Below are 26,452 nucleotides of genomic sequence, written 5' to 3'. Positions count from 1 at the left end.
CTGAGTAGATCATAAACATCTGGATATGTTTTATTACTTATATGGGATGTTTTAGGCTGTCAAACAGGACCTGGGTGGATTACTGTCCATTTTTGTTTTATTTTGCACCAGAGTCAACAGCAGCTAGCTTCAAGTGAAAGCTGCTGTTGGATAGCGAATCATTTGTTCTCATTTGTTATTTCATATTTCCTGAAGCAAGCTATTTTGCTCAAATGACGCTGTTAAAAAGTAACTGGGACAAAATTGCCATTTTCCGAATAGCCGCATATCAACAGACTAATTCTAAGTGCATATATATATATATATATATATATATATATATATATATATATATATATATATATATATATATATATATATATATATACATATATATATATATATACATATATATATATATATATATATATATATATATATATATATATATATATGTATCACAAACATTTATAGCAGAAACAGTACAGATCTAACTAGTAACATTGATGATGGCTCTGCACCACAGAGGTGTCCCAATAAGCCAAGCTAGTCCTGCAATAACATGACAACAGACAAAATGTCTCATGCAAAAAAGATCTGTATATAATATATACTATCATGATATATGATTATAAATAACGGCTACCCAATACAGAGCTATAAACAGTAGTAGACAGTTAATCTGGATTTGAGCGGCTGTCTCTGAAGATCCATTCAAGTGGAGCTTGTTGAGGTTAGTTAACCCCAACAACTATATTTAAATGATATTAACTCTTACAAAAGTCTGAAACAAAATGAGAATTTTTTCTATAAATCATTAGTATATTCTTTGTAATCTCTTGATAAAATTATAAATGCCATCTGGTTTCTATAAAGAAGCTCAGTGATAAAGACTGTCTAGTCTCGGCTTTGCAATAATTTTCCAAGTCCTATGCCCCGCCCTTTCTTTGAGATGGTGACGTATCAACCAATCACAGTTCTTCGCGCGGAATTTCAAACATTTTCAAATCAGTGTCCCTGTACCGAAGTGAAATCGTTCCGCCAGAATCGTAAACAAAATAGTCCCCTTTACGTTAATGGCAGTTACATTTGATGCTGACAATAATATTAAACTTTAAAAACACAGTTACTCAAAAATACATCTATTGTACCGCAAAACACAAGTTAAACCGCGTGTCTCTTTCAATTACAGTGTGTATTGAGTGGCGGAGTGATACTACGGCACCTCTGTGTAAGAGGCGAGAGGCGACAAATGACGGCTGCTCATGTTAGCTGCCGTTAGCCATTCGTCGATGTACATTGTAGTGTACGGTAGGTTACGTTTAGTCTGATATGACATTATAGTAAAACTAATCTTCGCCGCATCCCGGTTTATGGCTTGCCAGAAGTTGACGCGTCTTTGATTTCCAGGTAAGGCTACAACGCATGGACATATTTTTCAGTCTGTCCAACCATGGGCACATATTAAAGTTCTAGCTAGCTAACGTTAACGTTCAGTGACATGTATCAACGGACAATGCATCTTGTATCGGTAAATTGTCGCTTTTCTTGAAACATTTCTGCAACAATATAACGTTATCATTTCTGACAAAAGTATATCGGCACTTTCGAGGCGACATTACACGTGGGGTGACGCTGAATTTTCAGCTGGGTGTTTTTAATGTCAGTGTGTCCGAACAGAGATCTTCTGAGTTGATGTGTAACGTTAACGCTAACGTCGAAAAAATTGTCAGCGTTAAAACACAGTAACGTTATTGATTAAAAAATGATATACCTTTCGTCAACAAATTTCAATTAATGTTAACGTGCAGTAAATTTGATATGATGAAACGTCGTAAACGATTGAAATGTTGTATTTTCCCGAAAATCTCCCCATTTAGTTTGTTTCCTGTTTAAATGGGCCGTTTTTTAACGTCACTCTTTAAAAATTCACATTTGTTGTGTTAGCACTATGGTTTGACACTCGTTTTTTCCAGGTAACGTTACGAAAATGCCATTGCATGGAAAGATAGTGGTGATTAAGAGGAGTGGAGGAGATGGGACTGAGTTTCCTCTTACTGCAACATGCTTATTTGGAAGGTAAGAGCAGTAAAATGCATTTTGTGGGTGTAATGGGAGGTCATGTTTACAGATTAAATCACCACCCTTCGTTTGTTATATTTAAACTGCACTATTGTGTTTAGCACATATCTTTAAGCACATGCACACATTTATGTTAAAGCCAGCATTAACTATGAGCAGCCTCGTGTTGGGGTTGACAGAGGTGCTATAAAATCCTTGTTAGTTTGGAGGCGGGCCCTCTGCTGCTGACGTCAGAAATGTTAACGCATGTCTTTCCCTTGTTCATACATGAAGTAGCTCCAGTTTACAGGTTCACTTTACTCTTGGACCCTGGAATATTTCATAAAATACTCATTAACAAGTGCCACTGAAAACCTTGGGCGGTTCAGGTAATGTGTGTTTTGTTGACACATGTTTTCTCTGTGATCTTTGCAGGAAGCCAGACTGTGACATTCGCATTCAGCTTCCTCAAGTCTCCAAGGAGCATTGCAGGATTGACTTGAATGAAAATAAAGAGGTAATGACACATGCGAAACATGACCATGCTAACTTCAGTGATTCAACTCTAAAGCATACCTGGGATAATGAGGAATTCGTATTTGAATAATCATTTATGTCTTATGTTCATTCCAGTGTCAACAAAAAAGTCTCATTCCTAAATCACTTGTGGGTTCATTGTGGGAAATTTTGACCTAGATAGCAGTAAAAGCCGGGCTGACAATATTCTTCACTTTGAGGGCGTGCGTTTGATATGATTTTAATCTTTGACTCTTTCAGGTCGTTTTGACAAATTTGAGCTCAGTGAATCCAACTTGTGTCAACGGAGAAGCTTTGCAACAATCTGAGCGTCTGAAGCATGGAGATGTTATAACTATTATTGACCGTTCTTTCAGGTGGGTGTGAAGAGAAACAATTTACCATTCTTATTGCTCCTACCTCCTTACTTTTACTATTACTTCAGTATCAAGTGTATTGATTTGAAAAAAATAGTTTGACTCGGGTACATTCACACAAAAAAAGCCTAGGTTGCATTTTGGCGAGAGTTTCGCTTTAAAATATTTGTCACAACCTGCAAATGCTATCTCTATTGTCTGTACAAAAATCAAGAGTTCTACAATTTTTTATCCCATACATGCATCATTTTTGGTTTTCATTGATAGTTTTACCTGTACTTCCAAGAACACATTGTAGGGACATTTAAGTACAGATGGTATGTATTTAAATGGTATATATACCAGATGCAATGGGAATGGTGAAGTTGGCATTTTATTGACGTATGTAGATGAAGTTCTAGTTATATTTTCTGATGATTGTCATTTCAGGTTCGAGTACCCTCCAGCACCCACACCAAAGAAGAGGTCTTCCATAGGAGGCAAAACTGAAACCCTCAAGGTAACTTGCAGATTATTTATGTTCTCGCTAGAGCACTGCAGCCATCCCAACATCTTGACTTTGCCTGTTTAACAAAAGTGTCTCATGCCTAGGTTCTTAAAGATCAGCAGGTGGGACACACTGTCACCACTGAAACAGGAGGGAAAAGGATCTCTGAAGTGTCCACAGGTGAGACTATGTGACAGTGTTATTGTGAATTAGCTGTAGTTGAAGATAATGTTACACAATTACAGTTGGAGAACTCACAGAATTGGTGTTTACTTTGCAGCTGATTAAACATAATGGAATCAAATATTTTATCAAGTAGTTTTGAAAATGTAGATGGAAGTCTTGCTATGAATTTTCTATGTATACAGAACAATGAATTTGAGGCTCCAAACAGATTAGTCTCAAAATATAAGTCTTTGTGGTGGTTGTTGTTGTTGTTGTAGTAGTATTTAGCCCATTCTGGTAAACATCTGACAGATAAGTGAAAATGTTTTTGCAGCCCTTGCACTTTAAAGTGTACAAGCCTTTTTTATTGTTGGCTCTGTTTTAGGCCCTCATCTAAAAGATGGTACTAACAATGACAACATCCAGCGTTCTCTGGAGAAAAATGTGGAGGTGGATCCCAAGGAGGATCATAGCCTGCTGCACAACAAGACCGCATCCCCCTTCAACGATCTGTATCAAATGATCAAAAAATCTCTGGATGTTAAGACCCCGCGTAAATCTTCTGTCAGCCTGCTTCAAACGCCTTCCTCGAAGCTCTGCACTCCAAAACCTGTTTCAGTCAGAAAAAGTGGTGGAAAGCCTGTAATTTCCTCAGAAGACAAAAGCACTCCTAAGGATGAAGTCTCTTCTGGAGCTGATGAAACAAAGGAGGTGGAAGAAAAAATGGGTAATGGGACCCCGAAGTCAGTTAAGAAGCAGAGGAAGTCCTTTGAAGTTCCTTCTACTGTGATGGGGGGACCCGAAGCTGGAAATGGTGCCAAATCAGAGGCAGTGTCACCTCAGAAGAGAAACCGTTCACCTCCTCAAAGGTTTACTGCATGTGAGGTTATTGAGCAAGTTTCCACTCAAACACCCAAGTCACCTGTGAGAAGGAGAAGCAAGGAGGCCACACCAGCCAAACCTGCAGTGTCCAAGGAACAAGAAAAGCAAGCAGTGACTTCTCCCAAAACAAAAGCATCTCCAAAGAACTCAGGAAAGGTTGAAAAAGGTAATAAATATTTTTACACTATGTTGTTTCTCTTCAAATTTTGAACAGTGTTACCTGAATTGCAGAAATAACTTGAGCATGTTTCAGAAATATTTGGTTGTTTCTTATGTTTCATTTCACATTTACAATTCATTTATCAGTAAAAGAGACGTCCAAGAAACGCAAAAGTGGAGAACTTGTTGCCGACTTGCCCACATCACAAATGAAAAGGAAACGGGTTTCCTTTGGCGGGCAGCTGAGTCCGGAGTTATTTGACAAACGACTGCCTCCTGACTCTCCGTTACGCAAGGGGGCCACTCCTAGGAGAAGCCTATCCCTGTATCGACCCAAAAACTCACTTCTCAGACGAGCATCAGTCATTGGCTTGCTCCAGGTAAGACTTTACTGGACAAGGAGGACTCAAGTTTGACCGCACAGAACTGTTCCCCCTTACATGATGTTTTTTTTAAATTATTCTTTTTACTTTCTTTGTTTTTTTGGTTTGTTTGGTTTTTTTTTGCTTTTGTAGGAGCATCCATCGCCTAAGAAATCACCAGGTGCCAAGAAGGCTTCACCTAAGACTCCATCACCTGCAAAGAAATCCCCAGAATCCAAGTCTCCTTCTCCCAAGGCAGAAACCCCTGCAAAGAAGTCCCCAAAATCCAAGTCTCCTTCTCCCAAGCCAGAAACCCCTGCAAAGAAGTCCCCAAAATCCAAGTCTCCTTCTCCCAAGCCAGAAACCCCTGCAAAGAAGTCCCCAAAATCCAAGTCTCCTTCTCCCAAGCCAGAAACCCCTGCAAAGAAGTCCCCAAAATCCAAGTCTCCTTCTCCCAAGGCAGCAACCCCTGCACAGAAGTCCCCAAAATCAAGGAGCCCTACTCCCAAGGCTGCATCTGCAAACAAAATGGAAACTCCTAAGGCCATCAAACAGACCCCCACAGTACAAGGGCGATTCTCTGTGTCACGCATCAGCACACCATCTCCAATTGCTGAAGATGCCGTTACTGACCAGGTGCCTTTGGTCACAGTAACTCCTAAAATACCCCTAATGAGGAAAAGCATGAAGAACACCTCACGGAAGAGCATCGCAAAGAGTGCTGTAAAAGTGCTGCGCAGAAGTGGCATTTCAAGGGCATCTATCAAAGGTATGTTCAAACCCTGAATTATGATATACTGTACATCTTTTTATATTGTAAATCTTACCTTTGGTCCATGCACTTTATGATCAATTTCTGTGTTCATTTCTCCCTTTTCTGGCTCTCCTTTCAGCCATGAATTCCTACGCAGACATGGTGAAATTTGGGCAAACTAAGGTTCAAGTGGCTATTCCAGCTAAAACGGCAGTCCCCAAAAAGACAATGAAGAAGACTGTGTCCAAACTCCAGGTAAACAATATTCCTGTTCCTGAATACAGGACCCTTTTAGAGCAGATCACATTAGAACTTCTAAGTCTTACTTACTCTTACTGAACATCATCGCTTACTGTTATAGGGTTATTTCTTGTTGTGATGTTAGCATGTTTAACATTTTGAAAACTGCAGTGACTCTGTCCTAAATCTTTTAGACACCTGCAAGAAAACTCCTTGGCCATGTCAGCACTGGACATGCAAATTCACCTGTTACCATTGTAGTGGGTAGAGCTCACAAACAAAAGGTTGTGCAACCAACTGGTGCTGCACCACGACTGGTCACCAACATTGTACCCCTTAAAAAGAACATGAAAATGGATGAAGACTTGACTGGTAAATCCACCTTTTTCATCCTTATGGTTGCCAACACTTTGTCAATGGATGTTGGACTTCAATATTGTACCTAATCTTATTGTGCGTTTGTGTTTTTAGGACTTTCTGAAATGTATAAAACTCCTCTAAATGTAAGGAAGAGGAGATCTGTGATCAGTGAGAACAATGCCATGAAGACACCAGCAGGAGCTCTGGGCACATCTGTTGTAGAGCCATCAGTGTTGAACACACCAGAGGAGCCAGGTAAAGTGTCTGTTATTTGGAAAGGGAAAAAGCATGAAAGGGATCCAAACATGTTCCCTGCGAGTATGCAGATACTTCAAGCTGGTGCTATAGCATGACGTTTTTAAAAACAACCATGGCTTACCAGTTTGATGAAGCTTTAACTGAACATGTCCATATGTCTGTGTATTTATGACGCTTTGTCACCTCTTCTCTCTTCGTCTAATTCTTTTTCTCTTCCTTCTGTGCCGTATGCACAGCAGTACACATTCCTGCACAGATGCCATGTTTTACTACTGAGGTCATGTAAACATTCTGATTAGCTCTGTATCACCCCTTTGAGAACTCACATTTGTTACCTCCAACTGTTCATAAGAATGCGCTTTGCGTTTATTAATTGGAGTTGCATGTTTGTGTCTGTGTACTTACATGGAACATGTTTGTGCCCTAAGGCTAAAAGGTTACTTAAAGTAATTACATTTGCATTATCTAATAGAACTTTACATATTTTACAGATGAAATGATGGTGTCACCAATGAGCACAGTAAAAGACGGAATGTACAACAGTGAGGCTGTCAGACGTCTCCTTGATGGGGATCAAGAATGTAGCTTGGTCTGTGATGTCCCTGCCGATTGTCCCAGAGAACAGGAGTACACAGATGTGAAGACAACCTCTGTAACAACTCCCAAACAGAAGCCAGAATTACCAGAGGGTCTTACTGGAGTGAAAAGGATCACGAAGACCCCAAGGATGAAAGCTGAACCAGTTGAGGACTTGAGAGGAAGACTTCTGAAAACTCCCAAACAGAAGCCTGAACAGCAGGAGTGTCTCACTGGTGTCAAGAGGCTCATGAAGACCCCAAGACAGAAGGCTGAACCAGTTGAAGACTTGAGAGGAAGACTTCTGAAAACTCCCAGACAGAAGCCTGAACAGCAAGAGTGTCTCACTGGTGTCAAGAGGCTCATGAAGACCCCAAGGCAGAAGGCTGAGCCTGTTGAGGACTTGAGAGGAAACGTTTTGAAAACGCCAAAGCAGAAACCTAAGGTACAAGAGTGCCTTACTGGTGTGAAGCAAATTTTCGAGACACCACAATGGCAGACTGAGCCTCTCAAGGACGTTCATGGAAAACTTGTGACAACTCCCAAAGCTCCAGAGGCTGTTGAAGTTGTTGACGCACCAGTACATATGGAAGAATCTGAAGACCCATCTGACATGACTGACACGATGACTCCTTGCCTGCAGAGTGCCTCACTGCCTGTATCCGCAGAACAACTGGAGACAAAGGAGGTAATGATGAAAAAATCTGACTTTTCCTTTATTTGATTTTAGAAAGAAATGTATAAGCTGGCAGGCAGAATGGCATAAGCAGCAAAAATAGTTGGGATTCAGCCATATGACAAGCAAGCAAAAACAATGCAAAGCAAACACAGCAAAAATAATGTAATTGGGATTTTGAATAATGGTAACAATCTGACATTACATGAAGTTCTTTGACAAATGACTTGAATGACTTTATTTTTTAATCAACAACATCAAAATTAACAATGTATTGTAATATCCCAGTATTGACTGTGTACCCCATTCTGACAATATTACATTTCATGAAATCTAGAAATTTGTTATTTGCTTGGTTTACTTTATTTCAAAGTGAGTGTGCTTGTTGTTTTAAATTATTGTTCATTTTTTTTTAACAGGTTGTAGAACAAAATCCTCTGGATTGTGGGCTAGATGTTGCAAAAGGTTAGTTGATTCATAAGTTTACTAAGAATATTGTCAGATGAGTAAGAAATTTCACTACTTGTATGTTTATAATAAGTAAAATTATTATGAATTGCTCATTGCTTGCGCTTTTGCCTTCTGTTCTTGTATAGAGCTAGACTTTGCCCGTGAGGAGCCACAAGATGATGTGACAGATGGTGTTCCCCAAGTTGAAATGGAAAAAGGCAAGTTTACTGATACTTTATTCCCTTTTGTTTATGTTCTAAATACTTTTATTCTGCATACTGATGTACCTTGAGAAAGAAAAAGTCTGCTGTAAAAAAAGTCTGTAATCCTAGCGGAAAATATTTTACTCTGAAAGCACCATGACACAACAATTTAGATCTCGGACATTCAGGTTATCCTCACTAAGTGTCACTTTTAAGCACACAAAATGTAAAGAACTCACCTGAAGCATCGAGGAAGGTTTGATCCTTGTGTGCGTACTATGTAATTCTGTCCAAACATGTCTTAAACTTAATACAAGAATTTCAACAGCTAATTATTCTTCCTTTTTCTTCCTTTTAGAAGCAGATACAAATGATGTAGTTGATGACCACTCAGAGGAAGTGCCAATTAAACACGATAATGAATCGTCAGAGGCCACAAAAACCATCTCTCAAGCCACTGTAGATGAAAATGTACCTGTGGAAGAACCCAAAATGGATACAGCAGATGAGGCTGTACCTGAAGAACCTACAGTGGTTGCAGCAGATGAGGCTGCACCTGAAGAACCTACAGTGGTTGCAGTAGATGAGGCTGCACCTGAAGAACCTACAGTGGTTGCAGTAGATGAGGCTGCACCTGAAGAACCTACAGTGGTTGCAGTAGATGAGGCTGCACCTGAAGAACCTACAGTGGTTGCAGTAGATGAGGCTGCACCTGAAGAACCTACAGTGGTTGCAGTAGATGAGGCTGCACCTGAAGAACCTACAGTGGTTGCAGTAGATGAGGCTGCACCTGAAGAACCTACAGTGGTTGCAGTAGATGAGGCTGCACCTGAAGAACAACCTAAACTGGAGAAGAAATCTGTTCGAGGCAGAAGGGTAAAAACAGTTGAATCGAAGATGGAGGATAAACAGGAGACAGCAGAACATACTGAAGATCCTGTCATCCCTGCTCCAGTTAGAGGAAGAAGAGGCAAGAAAACTGAAGCTACAGCTCCACCCGCTGTTAGACAAACAACACAAGGCCGAAATGCAAAGACCACTGAGAGCAGGGAAGTTGAGCCTGCAACGGAGGAAAGTCTGCCTTCCAAAATTGCAGCTAAACCTAAAAGAGGAAGAAATGCCAAAAAAGCTTCTGATGATCAAGCTGAAATTGTCGAGGAGATTGCCATTGAAACTAAAGCACCTTCAGCCAAATGTTTACCTGAAGGGGAGACAGCAACTTGCAAAGATCCAGAAACTGATGCAGCTATAGTTCAGAAAAAATCTGTTGGAGGCAGAAGGGCGAAAGTGGTGGAATCTAAACCAGCTGAGGATAAACAGGAGGTGCCAGAACACCCTGAAGATCCTGTCGTCTCTGCTCCAGTCAGAGGAAGAAGAGGGAAGAAAACAGAAGTTGCAGCACCACCCACTTTTAGACAAACAACAAGAGGCAGAAATGCTAAATCTCAAGAATGCACTTCCGATGTCCAATCTGAAATGGAACCAGAGAAAGCTGTGGAAACGCCAGTGACTGATATTTCTACTGAAGCTGAGAGTGACCAGACTTCAATAGAAAATACACATCAAGAAGAAATTGATAGTGCACCTCCTGCAGAGGAAGTTGTTGTGAAGCCTGTTAGAGGAAGAAAAGCTAAACAAATACCTGTTGAGCCCCTTCAACCAGAACCAGAGAAAGTTGTGAGTGAAGAACATCTCACGACAGATGCTGAACCTCAAAAGTCCACTCCTGCTGTTGGAAAACCCAGAAGAGGTAGAAAGACAAAGGCTGATACTGTTGAACAAAATGAGGTGGAAGAACACGGTGTCACTGTGGAGACCAAGCAAGAGTCTCAGCCTCCAGTCAGGGCTAAGAGGGGAAGAAATGCCAGACCAGAAGAAGAGAAGCTGGAGAACGATAAGACTACTTTGGTTGAGACTACTAAATCCCAGGAGCCAGTTAAAAAGGGAAGGAGAACCAGGAAGACAGAGCAAGACTACGAAGAAACAAGTGAAGAAGTACAAACTACTGAAAAGGTTGTTCCAGAGGAGGCTGAAGCTCCAGTTGTTGCGGAGCCTGAGAAGATGATTGAACAGGCTGCTGTGGCTGCAAAACCTAGACGAGGTGGACGTAAAGCAAAACAAGACACTGAGAGCGAAACTCCTGTTGAATCTGCTGAGGTCCAAGAGGTCCCTGCTGCGAGCGCTACAGATAAACCCAAACGGGGAAGGAGAGGAAAACAAGTTGCTGAAGAGGTTGAAGTCACTGCTGTGGTACCAGACGGAAAACCTGACCTTGAGCTAGAGACTGAAGAGAAGAGTAATGTGGAGCCAGATGCTCCAGTTGTTAAAGCTAGCAGGGCAAGGGGGGCAAAAAAAGAGGTTTCGCAGGTCATTCCAGCCAAGAGAGCCCGTCGAGGTGCAGCTCCTCCCTCTGAGGACAACAATGCAGAATCCACAACCCTGATGTCAGAGTCAGCGCCAACCTCCATAGAGCCGACCAAAAGGGGAAGACGTGCAGCAGCAAAGCCCACAGCAGATGATGCCAAAGTGACCAGTGAGCAGGCAGAGCCCATTGAAAACTCAAGCAGTGCTGTTGAGGAAGACACAAAGTCAAAAAGATCTGTCAAGTGGAAAACTGGCGTTGAAGTATTTGAGATTCCAAATCCCACACCTGTGAAAGCAGTTCGAGGTAGGAAATCTAAACTTGGAGACCACGTTGACACCGACAGCCAAAATGTATCGAAAGATGCCAGCAAAACTGAAGAGAAGGATCTCTCAGAAACGGTTGTCAAAGCTCAGCCCGCCAAGAGAGCCAGGCGAGGGGCAAAGATCGCCATTGTTGCCGCTGACAAAGAGGAGTCCACAAGCGAGATACCAATAGTTGAGGCTGAGACGCAGCCAAAAACTAGAAGAGGAAGATCAGCAAAGAAATAAAAACATTGGTGTACATAATCTTAATCGCAATTACTTTTTTTCTTAATCTTTTTGTACGTGGAATTTTTTATTTTTATGGCATTTTAAAAAGTAGTTTTATAGACTGAAAATTATGCACTGCTTTTTTTTTTCTTTCTTTTTTGTTCGATGCAGCAGGGAGTCTTGTTCGTGACAAGTTGTATGTTATTCATTACTTAATTACTTTGCAAACATTTTTATGATGAAAAAAGTGGCTATTAAATTGTTTTTGTTCTCAAAAATGTGTGTGAATTTGTCCTTTTTTCCAAACATGTCTGTACTGTGCATCCACATGTGGAGCTAAAATAACTGGGGTGATAACTAAACTGATTTACAAGACATTGTAGAAGCGCTCACACCTGAAGACCTTACTGTATGAAGCTTGTCGGTACAGATACAGTTGTGGTTATTTGGGGTCTGGTCTATTTAATGTTTTAGTCAGCCACAAGAAGTGCTGTAAGCTGTGATGGGAAGGGACTGGCATTTTCTGTAATGTGCAACTGTTTTGCTCCAGGTCTAGTTTGAGTAGTATTAGTATGTATGTATGTATGTACTAGTATGATTTTATAATAATACGGTGATAACAATAATAATAATAATTCTAGTCACAGCAGTTAAACATTATTTTCTGGGAGGACGAAGTAATAGAGTGGTACAGACAAGTGTGAGTTTGATTAAAAAATGCCAGAGCTAATATCCAAGATTCAGTTTTCATAATGTGAAACAACCCTATTTTAATATTTATATTAAGTTATATAATTTAATATTTTAAGTTTCACCTCAACATCCAGGGTCCATGCCTGTGAGCATTCTGTTTATTGTATACACGTTACCACTTTTTAGAGAAGAAATTGATTGCATTGGCATATTTATAAAATACTAGGAAGGCTTTGTAATCACTTCAATAAGACATTTAAAGAGTGGCCAAATTACATCAATATAAAAGTTTGTTAAGAAGTAGGACAGAAGTAATACATGTGAGATTTTATCAGTATAAGATGCTGCTAAAAAAAAGATGATTTGCGCAAATGCATAAAATAGGTTTAATCGGAACGTGAATAAAGCAGAAGAACAACCCGGACACACTTTGGGGACGGACCAGAAACAAACGCAGGGCAGACACGGGAGGGAGATTTGAGAGGCGCATGGACATCCAGTCGGCCCAAAAACGTTTCTGAAGACTTAAGCGCTTAATTGTTTCTCGCTTCATCGTCACATTTTAAGTTTTGCCATCATGGAAGAAGATGGTGACATAAAAGCGACGCCGAAAGGTTTTCACTGCACTCTGTGCAATGTCAACTTACCAAACGGTAAGCTAACTTAGCCAGTTGTGAGTCAAATGAACTCAGTTTGTTTCCAGTGATAAAAGTATTAGCTTAGTAGAAATTCAGGCTAACATAACTCCAGTTATTGTCACCGAAGTTCACGACATCATGTTGCGCATTGTTGGAGCAGTTAGCTAATTGTACATAGTACTGGCTAATGATGGCTTTAGATATATTTGCCATATATTAAGGTTACATGGTAACGTTACGTTAGCTAAACAAATCGGCCAGAATAACATACAGTTGCTTTTCTTCTTTAACTTTGAACGTGTTGCCAGATTGGTTTGATACTCAAAACTCCACACAATTGACAAAAACCCCCGCCAAAATATTAGCTATAATTTACAATACAAGTAAACTAGTAGAGTATTGTTCCTCATCACAACTTTTTAAATATGACATAAACAATTAAAGTGTTAACAAGTGCGCAAAGACACAGATTTGTACTTGCATTGTATGATATAGCCAACTTGCTTTTTTGATTATTCTCTCTGCATTTAAAGATAAAGAAAAGAAACACAGCTCTAATAACAAAGGTTTTTATTTGACTTTGTAAACTGAGTGACTGTATGTGTCCACATAAACTACTAATACAATTCATGAATGTAGTTCAAATATACTGTCATTATTAATGTTGTTGAAAACTGTCCCAACTCCATCTTTTGAAGCTGTGGTATTTCTGATGAAAGAGTATTTCAGATGCCGTATTGATCATGTTTTAACTTCCTGCAGAGCCGAGCTTGGATCAGCATGTCAAAGGGCGGAAACACAAGACGCTGAGCACTGTGCGAGCCACCAGGAAGGCCCAGGAGGAGCACAGTGTGTTTGTCAGCGGCATCAAGCCTGAAATCTCTGAGACTGACGTAGCTGAGTACTTCCAGCAGTTTGGGGAAGTCTCAGATGTTATCATGGATAAAGACAAGGTCAGTGAGTTACAACTCGTATTGAAATGATGTCCATATCCTCGCACTGCTCATCGCCCCACACCAAAAATACTGACAGTCACCTTGCATCATGTATGTAGTGGCTGATGCTCCTAATTGTAGTCTGACTGTGATGCATCGTTCTGCCATAACAGGGTGTGTACGCCATCGTGCAGTTCAGTGAGACTGACGGCGTGCAGGCAACTCTGTCCCGTGTCGAGCATCTGATGAAAGGCTTGAAGCTGCGCGTCAAATCCCGGGAAAAGAAGGAGTTCAAGTTGATTCCCAAGAAGAAGAATGACTTCCAGAACCTCCAGCAAGCTCTCGACCGACTCAAACCTCAGCTGTGTCAGCTGCCGTCCGTAAGCATACTGTTTCCATATTTTTTTTTTTTTAACCCTGGTGAACGCCAGCAAAGTGTGGGTCTGAAAGGATTGGGAAGAAACGCTGATAGATACTAAATGATAGATAGGCCCTGTCAGATTAGTATATATTTGTTAGATTAGTATATATTTTGACTTCTCCTCCAGGTGGACGCACAGATGCAGTTCATTTTAGAGCGATTCCAGCTGGGTGAAAACGAGAAGAAGGCCAGAGGCTTGCTGGTTCAACTCCTGCAGGAGGTTTTTGTGGAGTTTTTCCCAGGTGACCTTTTGGAAACACACAGACAGACAGACAGTTTCTGAAATCTTCATTATTGTACAAAAGATTGCTGTATCACTTTTAATTCTGCTGTATGTTTGATGTTTTGCAGAAAGCCAGATTCTGCAGTTCGGTTCATCTGTCAACACTTTCGGCATCCACTCCTGTGACTTGGACCTGTTCCTGGACCTGGAAAACACCAAGGTGTTCCAGGCCCGTGCCAAGCCCACCACAGAACAGGTCTGATATTTTTGCACATACTATAATTGGTGTATTTGATCAACATAATTGATAGCCAAAAATGAAAACAACTCTGTACTTTTTCATCTTTCCTCAGGCAGGCGAGGGCATGTCAGATGACGGCCGCTCTGAGGACTCCATCCTGTCTGACATTGACATCTCCACCGCCTCTCCAGCAGAGGTGCTGGAACTTGTGGCGGCAATCCTTCGACGCTGCGTCCCCAGCGTGCACAAAGTCCACGTGGTCAGCAGCGCTCGTCTCCCGGTAGTCAAGTTCCATCACCGCGAGCTCAACCTGCAGGGAGACATCACCCTTAACAACAGGTGTGTAGTGTCTCCAGATGTGGTGAGAGGGTGATTTTTATATGAAATTCTGTACATGTTTTTTTCTTCTGTCCTCCCTCAATAGACTAGCAGTAAGGAACACCCGCTTCCTCCAGCTATGTTCAGGGGTGGAGGAGAGGCTGAGGCCTCTGGTGTACACCATCCGCTACTGGGCCAGGCAGAAGCAGCTGGCTGGTAAGATGAAATGTCTTGCAACTCAGGGCATAGCAAATGGCACCAATTCACCAGATACCACTGTTTTAAACTTAAGATGAGAGTGTTGCGGTTCTGTGTATTGAGGTTGTTCTTTCATCTTTTGGTCAGCAGATGTCAGTATAGCTTCACTTGCCCATTATCTTCATGCTGGGATCAGTCTAGACACACTGATTTCTGCAAAGCCTTTTACTGCCTTTTTTTTATGGAAATGAAAAGCCCAAGCAGAGTTCCTTTTGTGCTGTAAGTCATTCAGGCTGTGTCTCCTGATAACGAATAAAAATCTTTATAGGAGTGTTCCTCACTGAGGAGCTGACTAATTACCTTTCCTCCTGGGGTCTTTCTCCTTTATTCCCTTTGATGAACAGTAACCTCCGTGCTGCCAGTGCAGCTTTCAACAAGGCACTTACTCAGAGTGATTAGCAGAGCGTGATGGGACTAGTTGCATTTGAGGCTGCTGTTGTAATCAAGAATTTTAGATTTTGAAGTGATAGATCAAACCAATCGGAGTTTATAAAAAAAGTTCTAAGTGGTGATAGGTAATGTTGAATGAGATGTCAAGAGAGATGTGATTGGATAATTCCCGGCAGATCATTCAGCATTCGTGACATGAAACGTGACATCAGTGTAGGCGGCAAAACTTTGTTAACCCTCGTAAAGATACCATGCTGTTTGCACTGGCTTTATGATTGTTGATTGTAAAAGGATAAACTATTGTAGAAGTGCAGCAGTTATTGTATACAGGCACAGAGGCTCTCTAACGTCAGTGTAATGCCAGTGTTTCCCACACATATGTTTTACCTCGGTGAACTGCCCAGGTACAGTAACAGCCAGCCAAGTATAATTGGTGACCCATTTTAGCATTTTATAGGCTACTTGAATTTCTAGGAAGGAGACCAGATAACAAAACCCATGACACAAAAGCTCCTCCCCACCCTGACAAAGATGTCGACTTTATTCTATACTACATATACACTTGTATAGCATTGCATTAATCTTGGCTTCATCCTGTCAGGTGATAACGTCACAATCACGTTTGTGTTGTGACCTGTAGGTAATCCCAGCGGTGCCGGGCCCCTGCTCAACAACTACGCTTTGACGCTGCTGATCATCTTCTTCCTGCAAAACTGTGAACCTCCCGTCCTCCCCACAGTGGACCAGCTCAAACACATGGCCTGTGAGTGCGCCATTGCTCCTACACTCGACCACCCGTGCAAGAGCATCTTCACACTTCCTTTTTTTGTGTGTGAGGTTTCAGTGTTCAGCGTTGGATTCACCAAACCCTTTAACGGCACAAATTTGTCATAAATAGCTTGTTTCAGCCTGATGAGTGCCACCTGTTCATTACGAGGAAGCCCAGATAATTGCCATGTAAGAACATCTGTTCCGCTTCGTGTGTGGGCAAATTCACTTAAATCGCCAGTTTGTGACACTTAATCATTAAATCTTTTTGTACGAGAAGGTCTTGCCCGAGGCACAATGTGTCCTGATCCGTGCTTCTCTACAGTCAACACTTTTGAACATCCTCATGAAAACAGATAAAATGTTTTCCAGTTGTAAAAAATTATGCGATCAAAAGTTTTGAAACTGTTGTTTGGCAGCAAATATTTCACTGTCGCTTTTTTTTTTTTTTTTTTTTAAGTATTTTTTCAGACATCTTGAAATGATCATTTCGGTAGCCCTGTGCAAAATGGCGCTTTCATTTGCCAGTTTTTCTGTCGTTTCAGTTATCTGCTATAAGTTAATGTTGTGTGTTCACCTCTGTGCAGGTGAGGAAGAAGAGTGTGTGATTGAGGGCTGGAACTGCACCTTCCCTAGTCAGCCTATTGCTGTGCCCCTGAGCAAGAATAAACAGGACCTCTGTAAGTAAAAGTAATTTAAACAAGAGAAATGAGCGATCTATACATATTAATACAATGCTAGCATCACCACTCTCACTGTGCACGTATGTTTCCCCCATCCAGGCACCCTGCTCGCTGGCTTCTTCTCCTTCTATGCTAAGTTTGATTTTGCCAGTAGTGTCATATCTGTCAGGGAGGGCCGTGCACTCCCAATCACTGACTTCCTCGTCCACAATAAAGAGGAGCAGGCCATGGAAGAGGAAGAACCGACCAAGAGCCCTCACCACGGTCCCAAACTGGGCCCCCTAAATCTCCTAGACCCCTTTGAGCTGTCCCACAATGTTGCCGGCAACCTGAACGAACGCTCCCACCGCAGCTTCCAGAGGGAGTGCCAGGATGCAGAGAAATACTGCCGCAGCCTGCAGTACCAACGCAAATCCACCAAGGGGAAGTCCTGGGGGCTGGTGCGCCTTTTCACCCCCCACGGGGAGGTCGCCCAAACCAAAACAGAGCAGCTGTCCATCAGTATCCCCTTTAAATCAGCGTCGCTCCCTGAAGGGCTGCGTAATCAGCTGCACATGGCAGGAGATGGTTTCCGGCTGCTGTGGTTTCAGAAGGTTTGCTCTGCTGTGGAGGGAGTCTTCCAAAGTGTTCTGAGGTGTCACCTCACTCCCTCCACAGACGCCGTCTTTGGGGAGGTTACAGCCGAAGGAATGGTGACAACCTCAGCTTCCCTCAACACATCATTGAATGACAGCTATGACAGTGTTGAATCCCAAATCGAAGCCAGCCCTCTGGGTACAGCTGTGCTCGGTGCCAAGCGGCCGCTATCCTCTGGCAGTGACACTTCTGTGTCGCCTCAAGGCAAAAAGCCAAGGCTGGCGAAAAGGGGGAAGCCTGAACTCCCTCACTGGATCTGCGTGCTCAAGCACATAGTGTGGGCCGGAAGGAGGAAAGTGAGAAGAGAGCTGAGCAAAGATACAGACACGAGGCCAGAGGGCAGCTGTGTGGATCTGGAGTCCCAGGTCACAGCTCACATTATTGAAAAAGAGCCAGAGCTCAAGGAGCCCCTGGAGGTCGAGGTCCAGGCCCAGATGGTGGGTGGGACAGAAAGCACGAAGGCAGTACTCCTGTTTGAGCCAACCAGTGACCAGACAGGAGTTTTTCAAGACTTCTTTCATTTCCTGGAAGCCTTCTTGCCGAAGATGGTGGAGACATTGCTGGAGAAAGACGTGGGTAGCGCATGAAACGGGAACTTTTTTTTTTTTTTTTCAGATTTCTGTTAAATCTAATCATTTTGTGTTTTGTTTGTTTTGAATCAAAGATGCAATTGCTGCTGCTTGTATTAACCCTTGAGAGTGGGACATGAGAGTCAGACTGTGGCTTTATATTGACCAGGCATCTATTATAATATTTGTAAATATGGGCTTTGTCCTAAGTCGAGTTTGTAGCGTTTTCATGTATACTGTATATTTGTAGTTACGAGTTTGTTTCAGAGTAAGACTTCCTGATTGAGACCCTTTTTTATGTTTTGAAACATGGCTTGATTTTAGTACATTTCTGTTAAAAAAAAAAAAGATCTTTAATGATGAGGCTTTAAAGGGAAAATTCAGTGGCAGACATTTTGTGTACACAGCATCTGATTCTGTCTACAAATGAATAAAAAGTCTTTGTAAAACACTCACTCTGTATACAGCAGTTGTGCTTGGTCAGGATCATATTTACATTCATTTTATATTCAAGTATCATTTTAAAACCGTCACTTTTCGTAATTGTGGTGTAACAAAGTTGCAGGATTTGGTTGGATGCCTTGGTTCAACTCGTGTCGTTGGCTGCCAGAAGGGGCCCACTGAGCAGAGCTTTTATCCAGTCGTGTCTTTGCTCATACGACTGAGACAGATGAGAGTAATTACTCCGGCAGGCAGACTGCTTTATTATAGCAGGACGAGCAGGAGCTGAGGGATGCACAGAGCTCCCATGTGCTGATTAACATCGTTCATCTCACTTTTAAAGGGAAATACAGATGGCCGGCAGGTTAGATGAGGCTACGGAGGATGGAGATTGGCTGTGATGATCAAGACATTTTGAGATGGCTTACTTCGTTTTAATCTGGCGCAGGTTTGCACTGCAGATACAGTGTTTTGTTTTGGTCATGAAATTAAAGATAAAACTGGTAATAATAGTCCAAAGACATGATGCGTTTGTGGTTAAGCAGAAATCATGATATGGTCCGTGGTAGCAATCAGAAAACGGCTAAATATAACCGCTCAAAGTTTACTGTCAAACATACCTCATACATATCACCATATCTAGGATCAACATTAAATTGTAGTCACTCATAGATACCAGCCACCAAAATACACTACTCACAATAAGTTAGGTATATTGTGAGAGACTCAGTGGTTTTCATACATACGGTGTTTGTTTCACTTTAGAGAGTTTTGGGATAGGGAGGCAATTGTATTGGGGTGATAGACACACCTCATTTTGTGTTTTCCACGTAATGGTCTCACTGTGTACAGTGTGCCTTACATATTGGGGCCAATACCAAAAAACTAAAAGACAACCCTTTTCAATGTGGCATCAATTTCAACATTCTGTGGGAATAAAAAGCTGGTATTGTCAGTAAGTCATTCCAAGTTCATCATTCAAACAGCCATGAACACACAACGTCACTCAACGGACGAGCAGCGCCACCTGGCCATAGCGCGCCTTCAGGTCGGTGGCAGGCAGTCAGATGTTGCTCGTGAACTTGGTGTGTCTCAAAGTGTCATCAGCAGACTTGCATCAAGACACAGAACTACTGGCAGAGTTCCTGACAGACCCAGGAGTGGAGCCCCACGAGTGACAGACCGCAACGATGACCATCACCTAAGGACCTATGCACTCAGACATCGTTATGCAACTGCCACACAGCTGCAGGCCCAGTTACGAGATGTGAGGGGTACTAGGGTTTCCAGACAAACCATTCGAAACCGACTCCACCGCTTTGGCTTGAATGCCAGACGACTGTTGCAGGTGACTCCACTGACGCCAAGACACCGCCGTGAACGTTTGCAGTGGGCACAAGACCATGTGACTTGGACAATGCAGCAGTGGTCTACCGTCCTGTTCACTGATGAGTGTCGGGTCACCTTGCACAGAAATGATGGTCGTCAGCGTTGCTGGAGAAGGCGAGGTGAGCGATACGCCGAGGTCAACATGGTCCCCAGGGTTCCCTTTGGTGGAGGAGGTGCAACAGTCTGGGCAGGCATCACCAGTCAGCACAAAACAGATTTGGTTATTGTAGATGGCTCAGTCACTGCACGTTCTTACCTCAGAGACATCATAGAACCCATCATCATCCCCCAATTCCGCCAGCACACCCCCAACTTTCTGTTCATGGATGATAATGCTCCACCACATCGTGCCAGAATTGTCACAGCTCGACTTCAGGAAGTCGGAGTGCCTCATATGGTATGGCCAGCAATGTCCCCTGACCTGAACCCCATAGAGCACGTCTGAGACCACCTGAAGCAGAGACTGGATGATCGTACCCCACCCCCACGTGACCTGGCAGAACTGCGTGTAGCACTTGTGGAGGAGTGGAACGCATTGCCTCAGAACAACATCATGAGGCTAGTGAGGAGCATGAGACGTCACTGTCAAGCTGTCATTGTGGCAAATGGTGGAAACACCCGCTACTGACATTGTCAATTTTTGTTACTTGGGGCTATCCTTGTTATTGTCTAAATTTTGGGGGTAATAAATATTAAACTAATGAAAATGGTGTTTCTTCTCATTCATTATTAGTAATATCAAAGGGAACTTGCCAACAAACAACTGGACCCTCCTTGCTGGAGGTAAAAAATTACCAATGTTCCGCACATCAAGTCTTGTTCACTGTACTTCATACCTTTTCGAGACTTCAGATCTACACTAGACTGAAATGTCTCAACAACTGTGTCATGTCCTGCCATGGAGAGACATTCATGTCCCCCAGAGGATGAATCCACACGGCTTTAGTTATTCCCTGAATGTCCCTTGAGAACTTTTTTTTCATATCTCCACTTTCTTACGTACAAGACTAGATGTTGTACAGGTCATGGTTTGCAGAAGATGAATTCTAATTAGCTTGACATTTGTACGTTTTGAGTGAAACACATCAACAGTTATTTTGTAGCTTGCCATGGAATTTGGTGCAGATAGTAATAATCTACACCAAGGAGGTTTTTACCTGTGATCTTTTGTTGGTTGGTTGTTTTGTCGGCAGGAGTAGGCAAAAACTACAGGAAATATTTTTTTCACATAACTCAGATGGAGGATGGGTCTCTGTCCAGACGAGACCGCAGAACCTTTTGGTGTGGATCTGGACATAGGGACGGACCAGGAATCCTTTTCTCACTTGCAAAGTAGGGCCTTTTTTTCCAGTGGATCTTGATGAAAAAAATCACTCCAAATTATGGTTAAGCAGTTACAGCAGTTAAAATTTAGATTTTAGATTTAGGCTTTGGAGTTTGAAATTGGAATAGTCTTCATTGAACAAAGGGTACTTTTAGGCTTTGCCGTAGGTATGTGCTCTACTGAGTGCCATTCCAGTGTTTATATATATGTATATTACTAATTAGCTAATGTTACCATGCTAAAATGCAAAAATAAGACAGTGAACATGCCATCGTAAAAATAAAAATTAGCATGTTAGCATGCCTCTGTCTGGATTAAGCTAAAATGACAGCTGTGTGTACATTTAGCTTCACCAGGCTACACCGTTGTGTTTTGCACTTCAGGGCCACCGTACTTTTCTCATTTGTGTGCTAATTTTCTCTGAGGTTTTGATGGCGTACCACTTGGGCATCAGCCATTTACTTTCACCTACACTTCAGGCCACTCCAATATCACCGTCTCTTGTTTTTCAAAGGTGCTGCTGATATATGGCCTCACACACCTCTAAGCCAGAGGATCAGAGTGATTGATATCACACTTGGGGTATGCTTTCTATTGGCTTGAAACAAGAAAACAAACCATTACTGTTACCAAACCAGTTGTTCTGATGAGACTTGTACAGGCTATTTTCCTTTATCAAGAAAACAAAGCCGTTGTGAAATCTTCATGAAGATGGACAGACACATCCTGGGAAACAATGAGAAACGGTTTCATTAGGTATTGATGACTAATCACTCCAGTTACATGTAGCCCATTTGCTGTAATTACTGGCTCTTAATTACTTTAAGCATTGATTCTAGTGGGCATTGGTATGTGCTTTACATCTCTCACACCGGAAAGCCTAGTATTTATTTAGAATTCCCCAGAAATGAAAGGAAAAAAAGCCTGTCTCATGTTTTGAGTAATTGGTGTCCATTGGGAAGAGATCCTTCGTCAACACCCCTGAGAACTGAAGTCTCCACAGCTTGCGGGTAATATCTGCTGTTTACAGCTTCTTTGAAGTCAGTTGTGACGCACATACGCATCGAGTCACGTCTAATGTGATGTCATTTTGTTTCGCAGTGCGATGCTGCAAATTACGGCAAATGATGTCGTAAGCCTCTCCGGTTAATGTGATGCCTAGGATGTGGAGGGGAATGACGTCATCTTTAAAGGGGCACTATTACAATATCAATATTGCAACTATTGACGATATTAATGAGCTAATAATACAAACTCAGACATATTATTTTTTCATAACTGAATAAACAAGCTGTTCTCAGAGGAAAATATGCTCCCAAGAACACTGTTTGGAAGCTAGAAAGGCGGCAGGGTCCGCCAAATATCAACAGTATGAAACTGTGTCGCCTTTAAGGTCAGTTTGTCTATTCAGTTTTTTCAGTCATGGGAGCGAAGACAGTTTGTTTATTTACTCTGTTTAGGCATAAAACAAAAACAAGAAATGGAGATCTTTCTCTTGTGATTCCAATTTCTTTCCCCAAACTACACAGTGCACCTTTAAAGTATTCATACACACATAAAACGCCTGTCTTCCCGAACTTGTCGTGACTTTGGGAACACGCTCCGAGTCACATCTTCCCCAACACCTGCCTCACCATCCGTCAGATTTACCTGAAGCTTCCATCACCAGCTCGCTCATAAACACATCAGCCGCTGGGATGTTACTGTAATTGGTCAGCTCTGCTTTCCAGAAGAGACAAATGGTCTGATGCTGCTGCTGCTGCTGCTGGCAGAGGAGCTTCAGGGCCTCTGGGGGCAGAGAGAATCACATGAGGCATCGCTGTGTTGGAAACCACATGAGCGAACGAGAAGCCCTGACTCGTGCACCCACTCTGCTGCTGTGAAGAAGCTGATTGTGTGTGTTTATGCCCTCTCAAACATGGAAGTTAAAGGAAAACATCGTCATTGTTTGCTCACTAAAGCAAACTACAGCGCTACTGACAAGACACTTGACGGCCCCTTTTAGAGCCATCTATATGGTCATGAATTATCGCACTGTAGTAGCAGACAGCCATCAACCTGCTCATTCTTTCTCCTGAGCTGTGCAAACACAACCTGGCTGCCTGAAAAGCACTCTGTTCATATTAGCGGCTCCCCCACTCTGGAGATAAAGCTAAATAAAAATCATTTTCCCCTATCTGTCTGTGATGGCAGGAAGGAGTCAGGCATTCTCCTGGGACATTGCTCTTACACCAGAATGGACTTTTGTGCGCGTAATCGTCCTTTTGTGTTTGGACTAGGCGTCGTGCGCCACGCAAATGGAAATGGTGGGGACGGTTTCAAGAGGAAAAGCTTTCAGAGCTCGTCGGAGGAGCGCAGTCAGATGCCTACAATAAGTAGATTTCCCTAAAAAGTCACATACAGTTTCTATATCTTATCCAACAAAGCCACAGACGTCGTTAGCAGCAGCACGGGTGGGAAAAGTTTGGTGAAACCGAACGAGATGAGAGGAAAAGTTCTTCAAATCAATCGCCTCCTCCTGGTCCCATTATCTCGGCCTTGATGGCAACTCAAACACTTCTCCCCTCCGCGGGAGCCCGAACTGCTCCTCAGGAGTGCATTAGCCAGGGTTTATTGGACTGTGAAAACTTGAACTGTCTGCCCTTCCCCTTATCTGGTGGCCGTTACCTCCTCAGTGTTTACCTACAAACACAGGAGATGGCTAATGAGTTTTTCTTGTGCATATTGTTGTTTCTTGCCATTGCTTTTTATGGCCAGAGAGGTTGACTGCCGAAGTGGAATTAACTAAATGTTCAGGATGGCCACTGTTGGCCAATACAGCGGAGCGGACACACATCAGTTCACCAGAATGGAAGAAGATTTATTTAAGATTTGATGAGTTCGATGGATGCTTCGCCCTCCCCCCCAAACTCATCAGATTGTTCAAAGCCACGATTTTTCCATCTCGGGTTCCATCTTGCATCATTCTGGACGCCATTTGGGTGTAAAAGCTGCGGCGCCAAACGTCCCCCAATATCAGTTTGAATTATGGGACAATAATTGCTCAGAAACGGTCAGTGCAATCAATGTGTAATACCACAAACCCACTCACAGCCTTTATTGCGTGGCCATATATATACGCTTTAACTGCTTGTCTGTTATCAGCAGCAGGTCCGGGGAGGCTGTCGGCGGGGATTTATGCCCAAATCAAGTCGTGTTTTCTGACAAGGGCTTAGGGAGCAGACAGAGGAAAAAACGTTGTTCTTTTATAACAACATAAACGGCACATGAGAGGAGTTGTCAAGACGTCCCCAGGGAGGGTGTGTTGTTATGTTGCATGGCAGCGTGACAGCTTCTTTGATTCATCCATGATCTAATACACGGCTCATACTGATGTTATAAATCAGGGCTGTAAAAAGATTATTAAAGCCTCCTTTTAGCTTTTTTGTAACACTCCAGATACACGTGTACAATATGTTGCTAATAGTGGATCCACACTTCATAATTTATGATCAGATTTTCCTCAAGAGTTCATTATAAATAGATAAAATAATCCCAGGCATGACAGGATGTGGCTGTGTGTGACCAGTTTAAAGGAGGATTTCAACCATGTGCGGTATATTGTTTATGGGCTTTACGGCGGAGAGGTAAACGAGAAGAATGTCACCACTCTTAAAGTCAGAGTGGAATCAGTCCCCTCGTCTAACTCTCTGCAATAAAGCGGATAATGTCAACAACGTCTCAGAATTTCACAATCAAACAATGGAAAGTGCAGAGAAAATACAACGTTTATTTCATTGCTCACTGAATACATACAATCTGCACATCTCTATCCTGTGTGCAGAGATACGGGGCAGTGGCAGATACCCAGCGCACACACACACACACACACACACACACACACACTAAACAGAGATCACTGCTCTCGCACTGTCGGATAAGCGACGACTCCAGGCGTCATGAACTGAACAGCAGACCGTGAAGATCCGAGATAAACAGGAGCCGCCGCGATGGTCATAAATGTGACCGATTACATTAGCACTTGAGGCCTGAAAGGTATTTGTGTACACAGCGTCTGTGAAGCGAGTGTGTGCTCATGTCCCATCAGCGTCACGCCCCCGCCCTCAAAGTCTCTGTGGTGATATGAATTGGAAAAAGGGCAGTGTGATAAAATTGATATTTTGATGCAGCGACACCTCTGCGAATGATTTCGCTCAATCATAAGGGAATTACTGTAGTGTGTGCAACACAATTGCATTTATTGATCTGTGGATGACCCCCACCTCCAGACCGTTTTAATGGCTTCGTCACCATCTGACTAATGCATGCAGGAGCGAGGGCCAAAGGTGAAGGGGCCAAGTTAGGCTACATCATTCCTAGATATGATACATTTTTACATTACGGACTAAATGCTAATGAGTTTACATTTTGTCCATTGCTTCAGGAAGTCGGTGACAGTTTAATTGTCTTCATTCTTTAAAGAAAGAAGATGCCAGAAGTTGAACAGAATTAAATGAGCCCATGTCCGTGGCGTGGAGAGTAATTCCGGTGGCTGCGCAGAGATGAATGTGTTTGCTCATTAACTACCCGTGCACAGAGTGGATTGGAGTCAATAAAACAATAGGATGAGTCTTATTACAACACTCTCTGTGCACTGCAAGAAACTCACTCTGATTCAAGCAAAAACTAATGGATGTGCCTGTCATTCATGGTGGCACCACTGCCATGTGAATATTCCACACAGACTGCATGTAAACTTGGCATCTGCAGAAGAAACCTCACGGTTTGACATTGACGATGTGTGTTAAAATAAATACATTTTCATTCAATATGATCAAGAACCCCTTGCTGCCCCTGTTGGCGGTACTTTAAAAGGCAAATTATTGTAAAAACCAGACGCTTAAAGGTGCAATATGTCAGACTTTGAGTTTCAAACATTCAAACTAAAATCATCAACAGAATGTGAAGCGATAGCTGCTCTGAGGTGACGTCAAAGACTTCTGTGTTCTATGTTGCAGAGATCTCTGCTGAAGTGAGAAACTAACACTTCATCCAAGCGGCCCAAAGCTTTTGCTGCTAGCATATAGTTAGGGATGAAGGAGATTAGAAACTAAGAAACACGAGTGGAAAAACTAAATCTAACCAT

The 26,452-nt window shown here is 42.4% G+C and overlaps 2 protein-coding genes across 5 annotated transcripts; both read left to right on the top strand.

The window, feature by feature from the left end:
- The first annotated feature begins 1,211 nt into the window (after positions 1-1,211).
- mki67 (marker of proliferation Ki-67) lies at positions 1,212-11,678 on the top strand. Of its 4 annotated transcripts, XM_030400851.1 has the most exons (17): positions 1,212-1,389; positions 1,956-2,058; positions 2,476-2,557; positions 2,818-2,933; positions 3,363-3,432; positions 3,525-3,600; positions 3,971-4,633; positions 4,774-5,006; positions 5,142-5,757; positions 5,882-5,997; positions 6,177-6,354; positions 6,454-6,597; positions 7,092-7,864; positions 8,272-8,317; positions 8,449-8,520; positions 8,864-9,288; positions 9,328-11,678. In XM_030400851.1, exons 2-17 carry the CDS (start codon positions 1,970-1,972, stop codon positions 11,416-11,418), a joined length of 5,790 nt encoding a protein of 1,929 aa, XP_030256711.1. In that variant the 5' UTR covers positions 1,212-1,389; positions 1,956-1,969; the 3' UTR covers positions 11,419-11,678. The 4 variants fall into 4 exon arrangements, with proteins under 4 accessions (XP_030256711.1, XP_030256710.1, XP_030256709.1 ...); XM_030400850.1 differs by having other exon boundaries at positions 8,867-11,678; XM_030400849.1 differs by having other exon boundaries at positions 8,864-11,678.
- An 821-nt stretch (positions 11,679-12,499) lies between these two features.
- On the top strand, positions 12,500-18,628 carry tut1 (terminal uridylyl transferase 1, U6 snRNA-specific). Its single transcript, XM_030400853.1, has 10 exons — positions 12,500-12,746; positions 13,494-13,684; positions 13,840-14,046; positions 14,215-14,329; positions 14,439-14,566; positions 14,664-14,890; positions 14,976-15,085; positions 16,158-16,280; positions 16,873-16,965; positions 17,068-18,628. Exons 1-10 carry the CDS (start codon positions 12,671-12,673, stop codon positions 18,189-18,191), a joined length of 2,394 nt encoding a protein of 797 aa, XP_030256713.1. The 5' UTR covers positions 12,500-12,670; the 3' UTR covers positions 18,192-18,628.
- The last annotated feature ends 7,824 nt before the right edge of the window (positions 18,629-26,452 follow it).

This window comes from Sparus aurata, chromosome 20 (assembly GCF_900880675.1).
Source record: "Sparus aurata chromosome 20, fSpaAur1.1, whole genome shotgun sequence".
Taxonomy (NCBI): Eukaryota; Metazoa; Chordata; class Actinopteri; order Spariformes; family Sparidae; genus Sparus; species Sparus aurata.
Note: the sequence above shows the minus strand (reverse complement) of the source record. Positions and strands in the feature narration are given on the sequence as shown.

What these genes read in the sequence shown, in the direction of transcription:
- tut1 (XM_030400853.1), top strand. Translation starts at nt 12,671, where the DNA reads ATGGAAGAAGATGGTGACATAAAAGCGACGCCGAAAGGTTTTCACTGC. An exon ending in TTATCATGGATAAAGACAAG is followed by an intron (nt 13,685 to 13,839) that starts GTCAGTGAGTTA and finishes CTGCCATAACAG; the next exon opens with GGTGTGTACGCCATCGTGCA. An exon ending in AGCTGTGTCAGCTGCCGTCC is followed by an intron (nt 14,047 to 14,214) that starts GTAAGCATACTG and finishes CTTCTCCTCCAG; the next exon opens with GTGGACGCACAGATGCAGTT.
- mki67 (XM_030400849.1), top strand. Translation starts at nt 1,970, where the DNA reads ATGCCATTGCATGGAAAGATAGTGGTGATTAAGAGGAGTGGAGGAGAT. An exon ending in AGACTGTGTCCAAACTCCAG is followed by an intron (nt 5,998 to 6,176) that starts GTAAACAATATT and finishes TAAATCTTTTAG; the next exon opens with ACACCTGCAAGAAAACTCCT. An exon ending in TGGGCTAGATGTTGCAAAAG is followed by an intron (nt 8,318 to 8,448) that starts GTTAGTTGATTC and finishes GTTCTTGTATAG; the next exon opens with AGCTAGACTTTGCCCGTGAG.